This window comes from Sinocyclocheilus anshuiensis, unplaced genomic scaffold (assembly GCF_001515605.1).
Source record: "Sinocyclocheilus anshuiensis isolate Anshui unplaced genomic scaffold, SAMN03320099.WGS_v1.1 scaffold385, whole genome shotgun sequence".
NCBI classification, from domain to species: Eukaryota; Metazoa; Chordata; class Actinopteri; order Cypriniformes; family Cyprinidae; genus Sinocyclocheilus; species Sinocyclocheilus anshuiensis.
Window position 1 is genome coordinate 264,309 of NW_015539876.1, and position 15,741 is coordinate 280,049.

The 15,741-nt window shown below is 34.4% G+C and overlaps 2 protein-coding genes across 4 annotated transcripts in view; one reads left to right on the forward strand and one right to left on the reverse strand.

Moving 5' to 3' along the window:
• Window positions 1-15,741, reverse strand: part of LOC107685288 (gamma-aminobutyric acid receptor subunit beta-3-like) — a 73,549-nt gene that overhangs the window by 55,223 nt on the left and 2,585 nt on the right. The window lies entirely within an intron of this gene.
• Window positions 1-15,741, forward strand: part of gabra5 (gamma-aminobutyric acid type A receptor subunit alpha5) — a 32,035-nt gene that overhangs the window by 5,522 nt on the left and 10,772 nt on the right. For all 3 annotated transcript variants that reach the window (XM_016481821.1, XM_016481822.1, XM_016481823.1), the window contains exons 7-8: window positions 7,715-7,797; window positions 14,848-14,991. In XM_016481821.1, coding sequence (XP_016337307.1) covers window positions 7,715-7,797; window positions 14,848-14,991 — 227 coding nt within the window. The remainder of the gene's footprint in view (window positions 1-7,714; window positions 7,798-14,847; window positions 14,992-15,741) is intronic.

Genomic DNA, 15,741 nt, shown 5'->3' on the forward strand with positions numbered 1-15,741 from the left:
AAGTTATTGGACGGTAAGGAGAGCGAGAGAGAGAGAGAGAGAGAGAGAGAGAGAGAGAGAGAGAGAGAGTCAGAGAGCGCGCACTTCTGTTGCATGATCTTGATTGCTGTTCGCTCCATTAGCGCATGTATTTTGATTAAAACTAAATCGTAAATATAAAATAAACAAAAATTATAGGGGCATTCACTATAAACAGCATTTATTTTAAATGTCAAGCATACACAACTTTATTTAAAGCAGGAGTGAAACTAGCAGTTTGGGTGAAATGCGCTAGGCTGTAAGAGTCTCTCTCATTCTGCACCAATACAAATGTGTGCACGCTGCGTATGTTTAGCTTGCTTTAAGGCCAAAGTATACTTCGGTTTTTACTCGTACGCGAGGGTCCGTGTACACGGCGCGTCACGGATTAACGCACGGGCCTACCGGGCACGTGCCCAGGGCACTAGATCAGAGGGGGGCCCAGCCGAAATACTGCTCCTCCAAGAACGCGATTTCAACCATGCCCCCTCAGGATTTTAAGCAAAGTGGATTTTGAATGCAGCTTCCAAAAGACCAAAAATGGCTGAATAATATATATATATTTTATATTTGATACGATTAGAACGTTCAGTGCGGCACAGCATCAGCTGCCAAATTTACCGTAAATCTGCGTTCGTGCTTTGGCTGGGCTGAGCCAGACGCATTTTTACAGTGCTGCGCATTAACCAATCACACAGGATTCTGTTGAGCTTATGAATGCAATGGCCAATCAGAGGCATTCAGATGAGTCATCGCTGAAAAGCCTGTGTTTTGTTCAATGCGCGCGCTCGCTGACTGAATGCGGCTCTCTGGCGAATTCTCTCATTATAAACAAAGTGCAGATGTGTGTACTATGTAAGTAAGATATTCATTTCACAGTATAAATAGCTTCAGTGATTATAATGGGAGTTGTTGAAGTTAACTGAAGTTAATATTCTTTGATAATGCAAATATTCTTTGCTCTCTTTATGTACAATGCAAGTGTTATAATTAGTAACTTGCAATGTTTTTATTAAATTTACCTTAAATACAAAGTCAGCCATATTAAAAATATTCTATGACATGAAACCCATATCTAGTACAAGTTAAAAGACGGGTTTTATGCATAGGCTAGTTAATAGATTACACTAATATTAGGCTACTTTTCCTATAGCCCATTATAGATAAACTAACATGATCTATAAGGGTGCAAAATGTACTTACTTATATTTGAGAATCGTGATATAGTTAACAAGTTTGGAAAAATTTCGAATAAAAAAGGAACGAAATTTCAACCGAGGGGGGCCTTTAATCGGTCCGTGCCCAGGGCACTGCTGTGTCATAATGCGTCCCTGTGCGCGTGACGCAAATTACATCACCAAAACAGTACGCGTGCACTTGTATAATGTATAACGAGTGGTTCCCTGCATTATTTTAGGAAAACGTTTTGTGATTACAGTATTGAGCTGCTGCAATGGAGCAGCTCTAATGCGCCATTAAAATGAACAGTGAAAGTAACAAAAGCTTATACAATACATTTTAACAGGTATAATTAAGTGTGGAAATAACTGAAGGTAATATCTGTTTGCTAAATGAAGCCAACTAACATGATTCATATTATTATTATTATTACTATTATTTTGTTTCTGTACCCAATATTAAAAAAAAAATTACAAATGCTGTGAAAATACAGGTATCGGTATCGGCGAGTACCAAAAATGAAAGTATCGGTATCGGACTCGTTCTGAAAAAAGTGGAATTGGTGCATCCCTACTATCTATCTATCTATCTATCTATCTGTCTGTCTGTCTGTCTGTCTGTCTGTCTGTCCATCCGTCTGTCTGTCTGTCTATCTACTTGCCCTGCCAACATTTTCACAGGCCCTAACACAAAATATTAGAAATTATTTTTTTCTATTTTTTTTATTTTAATTTGTACATTTATAATTTAATTAATTGCTAGTTATATTTATATTTGAATATTTTTAATTATTTTATTATGTTATATTATACCTTTTTACACACATTATTTTTTAAATAAAACTTAAAGCTTTCTTTTAAATAAATAAATAAAATAAAAAATTCTAAATTATACAGCTATTATAATTATACAGGAAAATTTACAAATGCTTTTGCTGGAAAATTATGGCATAAGTGGCAAAATGTTACTGTTTTTTTTTTTGTTTTTTTTTTCAGTCCATCATTGCTGATGCTACCAAGACTAATCATATGTTATTTTTGCACTTTTGACAAAACCCCATTTATGTTATCCGGATAGATAATTTTACCTAGTTTGCAAGTTTAAAAATTCTTTTGACTTTGAGTAGTGTACTGAGGCTCCAGAAGCAATTTAATTTTATTGAAACTCCATGCACATTTTCTTCAGAAAATGTACCTAGTGTACCTACTGTATCTAGTTTATTTTGTTTTCTCTTTGTGCCCTGGATCAGTCATCCAAGGGTGTTCCAACCTAAGGGTTTTCCAGAGAAAAGAAAGCAAGATGGGGATGAGACAATGCAAGAGATAGAAACAAAGGAATCTGTCTGTCTGTCTGTCTGTCTGTCCATCCGTCTGTCTGTCTGTCTATCTACTTGCCCTGCCAACATTTTCACAGGCCCTAACACAAAATATTAGAAATTATTTTTTTCTATTTTTTTTATTTTAATTTGTACATTTATAATTTAATTAATTGCTAGTTATATTTATATTTGAATATTTTTAATTATTTTATTATGTTATATTATACCTTTTTACACACATTATTTTTTAAATAAAACTTAAAGCTTTCTTTTAAATAAATAAATAAAATAAAAAATTCTAAATTATACAGCTATTATAATTATACAGGAAAATTTACAAATGCTTTTGCTGGAAAATTATGGCATAAGTGGCAAAATGTTACTGTTTTTTTTTTTGTTTTTTTTTTCAGTCCATCATTGCTGATGCTACCAAGACTAATCATATGTTATTTTTGCACTTTTGACAAAACCCCATTTATGTTATCCGGATAGATAATTTTACCTAGTTTGCAAGTTTAAAAATTCTTTTGACTTTGAGTAGTGTACTGAGGCTCCAGAAGCAATTTAATTTTATTGAAACTCCATGCACATTTTCTTCAGAAAATGTACCTAGTGTACCTACTGTATCTAGTTTATTTTGTTTTCTCTTTGTGCCCTGGATCAGTCATCCAAGGGTGTTCCAACCTAAGGGTTTTCCAGAGAAAAGAAAGCAAGATGGGGATGAGACAATGCAAGAGATAGAAACAAAGGAAAAGGAGAAAGCGGAAAAGGCCATGTGGCTGTATGTTTTATGCCCCTCTTGTTGAGTTGTTCTTCACAGACTGTTTGCTCCATTACTCGCAGTATCAGGGTAGAGGGAGAGAACACACACACACACACACACACACACACACACACACACACACACACACACAGTTTCTGCTCTCCATGTTATCATCAGCAACAATCTACTGCCAAGTACCATAGACTGCTGTGTTAGTGCTGTATAAAAGCCGCTATTGTTGTTCTCAAATGGCATCAATACTAAATCCTCTCTGTAGTAGAATCTGCTTGAGTAAGTGCTGAATTTTGAGGAGCACAATCGTAAAGTGTTTAGATTGTGGTGGTTATGTATAAATTCTTTTTATTCCCTGAGGTTACACTTATGGTGATCCATTATATAATGAGTTATAAGCTTTTATTAACTCAAATTTAATTGCAAAGGGGGATTTGGTGAGTTTCACAAAGAGGTAACAATTAGATTTCATGTAGTGGGGCTAAAGCAATATAAAATAAATGAAAAAGTCAAAGAGCATGGATCATTTCATTTACATGAAACACATTTCTTTCTCATTTGCGGATCTTTGCTTTTTTATTTATTTATTTTTTTGTATTTTATTGTCTGTGTTGCATATTGCGAGACCAAATGCATATTACAAAATTGCTCAATTGCTAAAGCCTTAGATATACAGTAGCTCCTTTTTTGGATTGTAGATTGAACAAGATCATCAATCAAACATTAATGACTCTGAGAGGAAATGACTCGAAGCATGTCATTTAGAAATCAATGGTGGAGCTATTGTAGCTTGCCTACAATAAACTCTGCCCAGTGTTGCATTTCCTAACAGTGCATGCGAACCATTAAAAGAGCCTTTTATATGAAGGTAGAATGACGTCAAAAAGATTTGCATACGCAGGGTAAGAGTTGTGGAAGTGTACATAAGACTGTTTTACAAAGCTTCTCTTGCGCATGCAAATTTAATTTACGCTTACAGTCTTATGTACACTTCCACAACTCTTACCCTGCGTATGCAAATCTTTTTGATGTCATTCTACCTTAATACTTTTACCACTCACTAATGCGCACATTGTTTCCGGAAAAGTTATCAGCAATAAGGTTTTTTTTTTTTCCTGCTGAAATGGAAAGGAGCACCTTAGCTGCCATGAAAAAGCAGGGCAAAACAGTTTCACCACCCACATTCTAAAAGTGGAATGCAGTCTACAGGCTTTTATTAGAGTTAAAAAGGAGGTTATGAGACCGAACAAAAGGGAGATGTTCTAGAAACTGTCACATCTTCTGAAGGATCTGCCATGTTTTTAAAATAACTTCTTTGCTTGAGCTCAGTGTTGAGACAAATGGTGCAGCAGGCAAACATGCATTGTAAAAATTTTAAATATAAAATAAAAACATTTTTAAAGAGGGTCTTTCTTAACCAACATAGACATTGAGAGGGACATGTCCGCCTCAATATTAGATATCAGATTAATGGTCGACCAATATGAATTTTTCAATGAGCAATTGTTAAAATTTTACCTTTGATATACCCCTTAATTTATAAATTAATGTGTTTGTATTTTTGTGTATACAAATGTACATATAATGAACAGATACATGATTTTCCATGTTTTTTCAAACTGCTACTTGACTGTGAATGTGCAAATTAATACAAAGTCCTGTAGTGATTTATGTACCATAATTTTTTAGATATTGCAATGACACATGCATGCACTGTATATACAATCTGAAAGGTAGACACTTCTAATATTAAAAAGTACAATCTATTACAATATTATCTCTTTAATATTTAAGGAAACTATAAGAAAGTAGTATTTTAATAAGTGCATTATTTATAATTACAGCTTAGGTTTGTATATTACTATTAAGTTGGCACTCGTTATTTAGAGATACATAGGACTTCTACAGAATGTTCCTGTGAAATTTGTAAGACAGCCAAAGGAAGAACAGAAAATAATAATTTATGAGCTTTAATGGGCTGTCACAGACCAAATAAAGTTCACTGTCAGGATACAGCTCTGAGAGCCCATGATTTGTCAAGGCCCCAGTGCCACATCATTTCATCTCCACATCCAGCCATGCTGACCTTAGCACTAACTGTGTTCAGTAAGTACATAGCAAGCCCTTCGCCTCCCATATGGCTGGTTTTGATAAAGTTATGTGAGCTGGTCGAATAGAGGTTGAGTTTAGAGGACAGTCCTTAATTTTTCCAATACAGCAATTCATCATGGAGCTGTCAGAGATGAAGGCCCTGTGCTGATTAAGTGAAGGAACAGCGCCTCACGTGTCCCGCCCCATTAATTACATTCTCACAGGATTTCTAGTCAGAGATACAACCACGGGCCCTTCAACCCCGGTCTCATCCTCAGATGCTGATGATGGAGGTTTTAAGCAGTTCCAGTAGAGTGGCAATATCAAACCCTTCATTACGCTGTCAGCTGAGGGTCAACGCTGACATCTTATTTCATTGCTTACACCAAAGCATTGAATAGGCTCCAGCCGGGATGTTGAGGGAAGGGCTTAATGGCTACAAAGCAGCATAATATGGCAGCCATCCTGTAACCATAATGGTAATGCTAGCTATGATCAGCCTTGATCTCATATAATTGCTTTGCTAAATGGCCAAGCTGATTTTTGCTTTAGCAGCACACTTTGAACATTGATTTAAATAGACTTTATGCAACCAGACATTGTAAATCTCATGGATGTATTTGTTGAATGTATGACTTCTATGTAATGGGAAGTGCCTGAAACCTTTGGGCTGTTTGACAAGAAGGACAATAATAATATGATGCTACTTCCATTTCATATTTCTAATGTCATGTTAGATCACTTATATACTCTTTAACATCCAGCAATCAGATTCAGCTGCACTCTTGCAGATAGAATGAATTGATGTTGTCCAGTTGCAAAATCCATCTCCATCACATTTAATGTGTTTAGCCTTAAATCTTTTCAGGAAATCATGGTTATAAAATTAAAAAGCTGTGTATCATAAGTGGTCCACTAGAGGGGGCTACGGGATAGCCAGGATTCAGCCACTGCAGAGTTCTCTACATTAGGGGCTTTAAACGTTTAGGAATAAAGGAAACTATTTTTTTTTCACGAATAAAGACTTATATATACTGTGTATGAAATACTGTGATTTATATATATATATATATTAACCCGCTGTTTGAATAATGTTAGATGTATACATGAAACATTTTCAATTCAATCCGATTTTTTTGTATAGCGATTTTCACAATAAATATCATTCCATAGCACCTTTAATTAAATGTTTTTAAGTTCACAAGTGATAATCATATTATACAAAAAAATCTATGTTTGAAGATTGACTGACTGTGAAAAATTAAAATCTAGTAAATCATTGTGAATCTAATTTAAGATTAAGATTAAACTTAAATCTAAGTTTTTTTATATTTTCTTTTTTTTTTTAATTTAATGTACATTTATAACACTATACTTTTTGTTTTTTTACCTTGGCATTACATTACATTAAACTAGTTAACACTGCTGCATGAGTGTTTCTAATACAAAGGCTGACAGAGTGAAAGCTAATTTGAATCAATCTCTCAGTATTTTTCCCCCTCTTTTGGAAAGTCATAGATAGATAAGTCATAGTCCAAGTTATGGTGGATTTTTTTTGTTATTAATAATTAATTAATTTATTTTTTGTAGTTTCCATTCACCACTACAACTAGACTTCCGCTTCTGAGAACCCCTGAAATGTGAAAATGGTTCATTCCATAAAAAAGCAACAACAACAATATTAATTATACGTAGCTTTAGTTTATCTAATTTAATAACTTGAATAGTTGAAATTGAATCAGTCATCACTAGTTTGTGATAGCACTGAAGGTAGTGACATAGCACAGTAATTATTTTGTAGCTTGTAGTCCTCAAATATTCCAATAGGTGGCGATGCCAGTTCAAAAGAGATCTTTTAAATCCTTCTGTATGCAGCTTGAGCGTTTAAAATGGATTGGAATGCAAAACTGAATATTGAATAGGGAATGGCATTTGTATGTATGTTTTTGTGAAGTATGTGTGTGTGTGTGTGTGTGTGCTTAAAGCCATAATTAGCAGTGATTTACTTCACCGATTTGGCAGCATTCCTACTTCTGGCACTTGATGGCACCCTTGTATAAATACATCTAAGACAAGACTCAACACTACACACAAGCTCAGTCTTACTATTAATATACACAAGCTTTTCAGGCCTATAGCTACATTAGGAAGATTTTCAACAAGACATTGAACGTTGATGGAATTACAATCAGCTCCAGTGACAATTGTCACTAAGCTGATGATTACTTAAGACATGTTTATACTAAAAACTGATCTTTAAAACATATTCAGAAGTGCTGATAATCATATTTTAATTTAAACATTTTTTTAATTTTTAATTTTTCTCTCTTCAGATTGACCATATCAGCGGAGTGTCCCATGCAGTTGGAGGATTTTCCTATGGATGCTCATGCCTGCCCACTCAAATTTGGCAGCTGTAAGTCTATAGTCTATGTTTTATTCTGAATGAAGAACAATCGCCATTCCCCCCAAAAAACCCATTGTACATGTTTCAGCAGATTCCAAGAAATCATAAAAGAATCCCTCTGATGAAGTATATAGTCACTACTCAAAATGCAAGATTACATCCATTTTATTAAGTAAATGCATTGAACGATATCTCTAATTTAAATAAACAAGATGCAAGTATAAGATCTATCTAATCTACCACACTTTTTGAAAATTATATAGAAACAGCTTGACGGACTGGTGTTTAAGGTATGTCTGAACACATAGTACTGAGTCTGGTTTAGTCTTATTATCACGTGGCATCCTGTCCCAAGAGCAGGATTAAGATTATCACCTGGTGTTTGCAGAGAGGAGGGTGACTTGAGGACCGGATTAGTAGGAAGGTGTCCTGCCAACCCTCCCGCGCTCACGTACACACTGCACACGCACACAAAAGGAAGGCTTTTTGGTGCTAAGAAGCCAGGAATGACCTGAGATGGGCTCAAGTTTCTCTGATGTTCAGGGCATTACAGGATAGGGCTGTGCATGGAGAGCCTTTGGGTTGGGATACAGCAGAAACCAAGACAGACAGTGCTTTTCAGGATCATGCATATCTGAATATTTCAGATCAGTTGTATATTTGTAGCGGCACAGTAAAATCCCTCATGACCTGAAGTTCTAAGTTCATGTTTTGAAGACCTCGTATAGGGTAGTCTGGCCTGTGGGATGATTTGAACGTTTAAACATTTAAATTTAAAAAATATTCACTTTTGCTACAGCACGTCAGCTGATATGTTACATTTGTTTTGTTAGCTGTGTTCCAGGGTTATTATAGTTGAAATAAAATAAACTTAAACTGAAATAAAAATGAAACTTATTTGATTTCAGCTAGTTGCCAAGGCAATAATTCTCATTTTCATTTAGATTAACATGATACTAAAATGGTACTGAAATAACTAAAATGGCAGTAAATTGCAGTAGTTAATAAATACTAAATATAAATATTTTAAAAACACAAACTACTGTAATAAAAATTACAAAAAGAAACAAAATGAATAAAAGTTGATAATATAAAAATAAAAAAACTAATTCAAAATATAAATAAAAGCTATCTCAGTGACACTGAAATTATACTGCTGTCATTTTTTTTTTTTTTTTTGCGTGTGGTAATTAATATTTTGGTCCCACTTTATATTAAGTGGCCTTAACTACTATGTACCTGCATCAAAAAATAAGTACAATGTACTTATTGTGTTCATATTGTATTGCAAAACACTTTTGCTGCTATTGAGGTGGGATACGGGTAAGGTTATGGGACAGGTTTGGTGGTTTGGGTAGCTTTAAGGGTGGGTTAAGGTGTAACGGATGGGTCAACAGTGTAATTATAAATGTAGTTACAGAAATTAATTGCAGATGTAATTACATGAAGGCATTTTTAAATTATAAGTACAATGTAAAAACATGTATGTACACAATAAGTGCATTGCACCAAATTATTAATTTAAATGTAAGTACATAGTAGTTAAGGCCACTTAATATAAAGTGGGACCAATATTTCTAATTATCAGTTGTGTATGTGTATATATTAGTCTTGTGAAAGTTGCTCTTGGACTTCAAATGTTAAATAAAACCACATATTGTGCTTATACTGTCCATGAATACATCAAGATTTAACAAAAAATAAATAAAAACTAATAAAATAATCGGCCAGCATAAATTGACGTTTAATCTAATCTGGCCCGTGACCTAAAATGAGTTTGAATCCGTGCTTTTGGGAATCTCATAGGCTTCCCAGTGTGATTGGATGGATTTTTAAATTAGAGCATCAACGTAGTTAGAAGTACAGTATAAAATCTAATCACTCTAGTAAAATTGTAGTAGCCAGTGAGGTTTGACCTGAATCCAAATTGATGGATGCAGACAATCCTTGAAACTAATGTTAAACCAGCCACACTGGATCAATTTAAAATACTACGCTGTCTAAAAATCACTCTCCTTCTTTTGTTTGGTATACTGAAAATATTTTAATAACAATAATAACAAGTCTTAGTAGTTACAAGACTTACAAAAGATCTCTTATTGTCAGTTCTGGAGACTGCCTTAAGTGTGGCAGGATTTTTTTTTCTTGCTTTGTTCAGATCTACGTTATGGACAATAGCATATCCAACAACATTTACTTGATTTCATTTTTTTTCCTCTCATTGATCTGTTCATAAATTACCTATTTTATTATAGAAGCAAGAACTACTTAATCCGCTATAAATATTTGATGAAGGTTGAGCACGATCTTCACAAATGAATAGTACGGTGTTAATAAACATGAACTATCCTGCACAGAAATGATTGTCTTTTATTATTTAGTCATTTTGTTTAATTAGTCATTTTTAATTTTACGTTCTACTTAAGATTCAAAACACCCTGTGAGCTATCTCAAATGTCTCAAATGGTATTAATTATTCATTGTCAGGTGGTAATTGAAAATGTAGCCTTTATTAGGACTCATACGTACTTACAAACTTAGAGTTCACAGACTTGTTTAACACTATTTCCCTTGCATGAGTTACTCTATATACAGGCAGCAGAGAATGATTTAACTTGTAAATCACACAACAAATGTGTTTACTTGAAGTATTGTGCTCTGTTATGTAAAGGGTTATATAAATTCTGTCTGCACTTAGCAGCTTTTGTTTGGCTGGTTGGATAACGGTGACAGATGCCTGGTTTTAACTATCATCTCAACCAAAATGCCTTAGAAAGGCAATGCCGTCCGTATAAACGACAGCGGTTCGGAGTTGTGGAACTATTGTTTGCGTTATGTTAAGCCTTTTGTTAAGGAATATTCTGCTCTTCAAATAGACACAGACAATCTTTCTTGTGGTTAATCTCCACAGACATAATGTACATCTTCAGCTATGGACTAAGCACATTGAGGTACAAAGGCATTAACTTCATGATTAATGTAAAGTCATCCTGTCATTATCACAAAATAGTCCCTGATGTGAAGCTGAGGTATTGTATCACCCTGAGAGGGTTTATGTTGCTGTAAAGATCGGCTGGCTGTACAGTACATTATCCCACTCATTGCATGGCTAGACATGAAATATTGATTGGAGTTGAAATGATTTTATTATGTGAGAAGAGAGAGACTGTGGAGTGTCTAGGAGCTGTCTGACTGTATATTAACCCAGTTATTACATGATTACTTGAATTCAAATTAATAAATATAGATTAAATAATTTGGTAATTTTTGGTTTAATTATTATATTAGTTTGATGTAGAGACTGTTGAGTGGAAAGCTCTGTAGGTTTTCTAAATGAACGGTCATTTATACAGTCATTATTCAGCAATGTTTGATGCAAAAACAACAACAAAATTAGTAAGTCACAATTTTCTGATATTTTTCTCCCTGTCTTTCACTACATATTCTTCAGTCTGTATATCTTTTTTTGATATCTACTTTCTGCCATGTCCATTAAGTTTTATTAGATGACCAGTATAGTGTATATTTAGCACTTCCTGTACTGCAGTACAGCCTTCGGGTTCCCGTGCCAGCAGATTCACCTCAAAAGATTATATAGACCAAAGATTACTGTGGGATGAGTCAACCTTGTAAAGGTCCCCAATGGTGGTGATTCATATTTTCGTTCAGATTAATCCAATATATCTCTTCCCAGAGAGTTTTGAGGGAGAAATAAGATAAGGCATAGGTCAGCAATGGAGGATATACCATAGAGGTAGGTCTACAAAATAATGAGTTGAGATACAGGTCAACAGGTATTTAAAGAATAGGCAGTAGACAGACACTAAACAAATATGCATAATCATTCAAACTATGTCTAAACACACACACACACACACACACACACACACAAAACGGCATTTCAACAACCAAACCTTACAATCATAAACATATCCTGCAGCTTTAAGAATACTGTGTTTGCTTCTCAACCTGCTTAGCTAATGGCTAAAGATGTCACTAGCTGATGTATAGAGTATTAGGGTCACCTTAGGGCAGCCAAGCCTCATAATCTCAGTGTTAGGAAAGACAGGCTTTATAGGGACAGGTTGAAAGGTGTGGGTGTTTGTAAAAAAGGAGGGAGTGCTGTTTTTGTTATTTCTTTGTATAAATGGAGTTTATATTATTTATGCTGCCATTTTTGTGGTAAAATCTGGAGAGGAATTCTAAACACTGACTATATTTATTCTAGCTTGTTTATTAGCAAATGTTTGAGAAAGAGATATTTATTCTTTTTTTTTTTTTTTATTTAAACACGAATTGTTGAATGAATTAATTAAGTGCTACTTAAGTTCTTTAAGTTACTTTACGTTGTTATTGATTTGAAATGCTGAAAGGCATTCAATATTACATTAAAAACAAGAGTGGATTGTAAATGAGATGCACAAGCAAAATGAAAACTCTGACATTAAATATAAAATTGATTTAGACTTGGAATAAAATAAGCTCACACACACACACACACACACACACACACACACACACACATTGTTTTACTGTATTAATGAGGACATCTCATCAAGTGAGGACCACTTTGTGGGTGTTTGACGTTTCACTCTATTTTTGAGGACATTTCCCAAAATTTTGGCACTCTCGAGTATAGCCAAACCTGTATATGCGCGCACACATTCTGTCAAGTCAATCCACACTGAATGATTTCATTTTACTGGAAAGCGTTTCAGTCGTGTGTGAGTAAGAAGGTTATTCTACAGGCTATTTTCTCTTTGGGCTGTGGTGACCCTGTCATAATGAAGAGCTACATTTGTTTCCCTCAAGTCTTCACCTTTGACCTATGAGAAATATTTTGTCCTCTGTTAGCTAGACCTTGTCACTTCCTTTGGTTTATCAAATGCTCTTTCCTTAATGTCTTACAGACTACAGTATGTCAAAAAAGTAAGAATAACATCTCCCACAGTGCTCTGGATATAATATAAACACACAAAATCTATATTTTCCTCATGCACATGTTGTTCATTACTGTACCTTTATAATTATACCATAATTTCCACTTCAAACACTGTCCTTAGGAGAACTAATATCTAACCCTTAAAAAAAGAGTTTCAGGTTTTGTTCAGGGTTCTCAAAAAGTCTGAAATGTCACACACAGTCGGTAAAGGTTCATACCATAAATCCACAATAATGATGACAGCAGTAATGTGCTCTGTTTTTGTGTGTCAGAAAGGGAAATAACACAGAATACAAACTTGATATCAGCTCAGAGATACTTGATTTTTCAATGCTTAGGAAAATATAGGAATTATCACTATAGCAAAACAAAAATAACAAAAATACCAGAGGAAGATGTTTTACAATTAAACATTTAGAGAGATTGATTCCTTTCTATAAAAACATTGGGCCTTTTTTATGAAACACACAGCATTTTTGTGTAAATTGTATTTAAACCCATTTGTGTGTAAATCTACCTATTGATTTAAATGCAAAAAATTATAAATATTAAACAATTCTGTGCATGTTTCATGAATAAAACCCACTGTGAGTTGTTTATAGAACTTTCTACAGTTAACAGTAAAAATACAGTACATTTGTCCCAAAAGTGTTGCATAACAAAGTGTTGTATAAAATGCTGTAGTTAAAAATAGAAAATTATAGGACTTGCCAGCATTTTGAACTAACTACCTAACTATGCTCTCTCTCCCAGCACTCAGTATTACCTTTACAATCTCATTTGGCTGGTGCCCTATAGAGTCTTAACAGGTAATGTGTGGACTTGCCCTCAAGTGGACTATCCATTCTGAGAAGTGTCTTTGAGAATGGCCTAGAAGCTACTTGCCTATGATGCCTTACATAATACCTTATATTATTACAGCATTTCAACATGCAAAAGACTTTTCTGTGACCATCCGAGGCAATTTGGCACTGTTTTTTTGGTAAAAGTACATCATTATCTGTAGGGGTACCCAGATGAGAGCTTTCACTATAACTGAACTGTGTTTGAATGCTTCCTAAAAGTGGATAGCGAGTTTGATTTTCCTAGTCAGGGGAAGAATAGAGGAGTGGGGGTGGTGAGACTGACAATTTGTAAATTGTGAATTAGTTTGCAGGAATTTGCTAGGGGTATCTAAGGCTATGTGCGTCTGTGTGTGTAGATTGTTGGCAGAATAATCCCTCAGTCTAGATGGTCGAAGTCAATCTTAATTGTGATGGAGACATGTGGCGTGAGAGTGGCAGGATTAATGTTTTGCTTCAAGATTGAATGTCACGATGGTGGGAGGGGGCGAAAGGGAAAAAAATGGAGTGTTAAGAAACTGTAAAGCTGCAGCTATTTTATGTGAAACTAGCGTCTACTGAAAATTTTGTTTCACATTGTGTTGAATATGAGTTGATTACAGTTTGCAAAATAAACTAACGAAAATACATAAATATACAATAAAAATAATTATAGTGAATTATAAAATAAAATGTAAATTGAAAAAAAAAAGGTTTTTGTGGATCAGTGTTTTAAAAGGAGTGGCTGATTTTTTTTTATTTATTTTTTTAGATCTCTTGCTTTTTTGCAGGATAACTATACAGAGGTTACACTTTTTTAACATATGCAAAGACTTGCTATCTCTTCAGGTCGTGTCACTTTATTGAGGTGTTCCTCTAGTTGTCTTCACCTGAGGTGCAGGTGTCTATGAAATCTCTTTTTTTAACCCTTATGGTCTGATCCTATTTTTCAACACAGTTGCAGATGATTAAATTTATTACCCTAGCTCTACACTTGGCAGAGTCAGAAAAACATGCTCCCTGTTAATAAAGGAAGCTGATATTTCCCCATGATTGACAGGTGTAGACACTGTACCTCCTAAATCTGAGAAATTAAAGTTGCCTGCATGTAAATCGCAATGCAATCAACTGACAATGACTGTACAATCAAGAGTGGGTTACACTTATGCAACCTTATTCAAAGACGGGACTAAACAGATTACATTTAATTTGAACTAATCTTCCAGGTACTCGCAAAGTCTGGTTAATAACGGTTATCACTGCATAATAAGTGTAAACTACTGTGTGTTTTTCCAGATGCCTACCCTATCTCAGAAGTGGTGTATAAATGGACTAAAGGCCCTGGCATGTCTGTGGTAGTGGCAGAGGAAGGGTCACGTCTCAACCAATACCATCTGATTGGCCACACTGTTGGTACGGAAGATATCAGCACAAGTAGAGGTAAATCACTTTCTCTGACCTAATCCCATTCATTGCAGTGAGTGTCAGTCAGTCATTTGGTGTAAGATCTGTGATTCAACTTTACAGTTAGGACCAGGGTCCAAAACGTTTTGTAGTACCGGCCTAAATTGAGAAAATGTAATGCCCATAAATAATACTTGCTGGCCATGGAGCTGTATTTTGTATTATTATTTTATTTTGTATTCTGTATTTTTTTAGCATATTATTATTGGTTTTATATACAACCAATTTTTTAATTGATATATACAGTATATATATCTATATCTATCTATCTATCTATCTATATACAGTATATATATATATATATATATATATAAGAATTTGTTAAATCTGATATATAAAACAATATTAACAAAAATAATAAAATGTTAAATATGTATATATAAAATTACAGTTGGATTGTTTATCTTAAAGTTTCATTTTAATCATGAATTACGTTCCTTATTGAAGTTGCCATCACTGATGTTTTATTTTCTTGCTAGTAAATCATATTTATTCTTTCACAGTTCATCTCTAACCTGTTGCATCTAATGCATTATTTTCAGGAACAGGATGTGTTGCATCACACCATTTCAGTTTAATTTTCTTACACAATGTGACGTCTTTTCTCTTAAATAAAGCAATAGCCCTTCTGTGATTATAGCTTTTTCAAATCAAGCTGGATGGCAAATGAGTGATGAGGATTTCAGTACACCTCCCACTCACGGCCAGCTGTCTCTAGGACCAGCA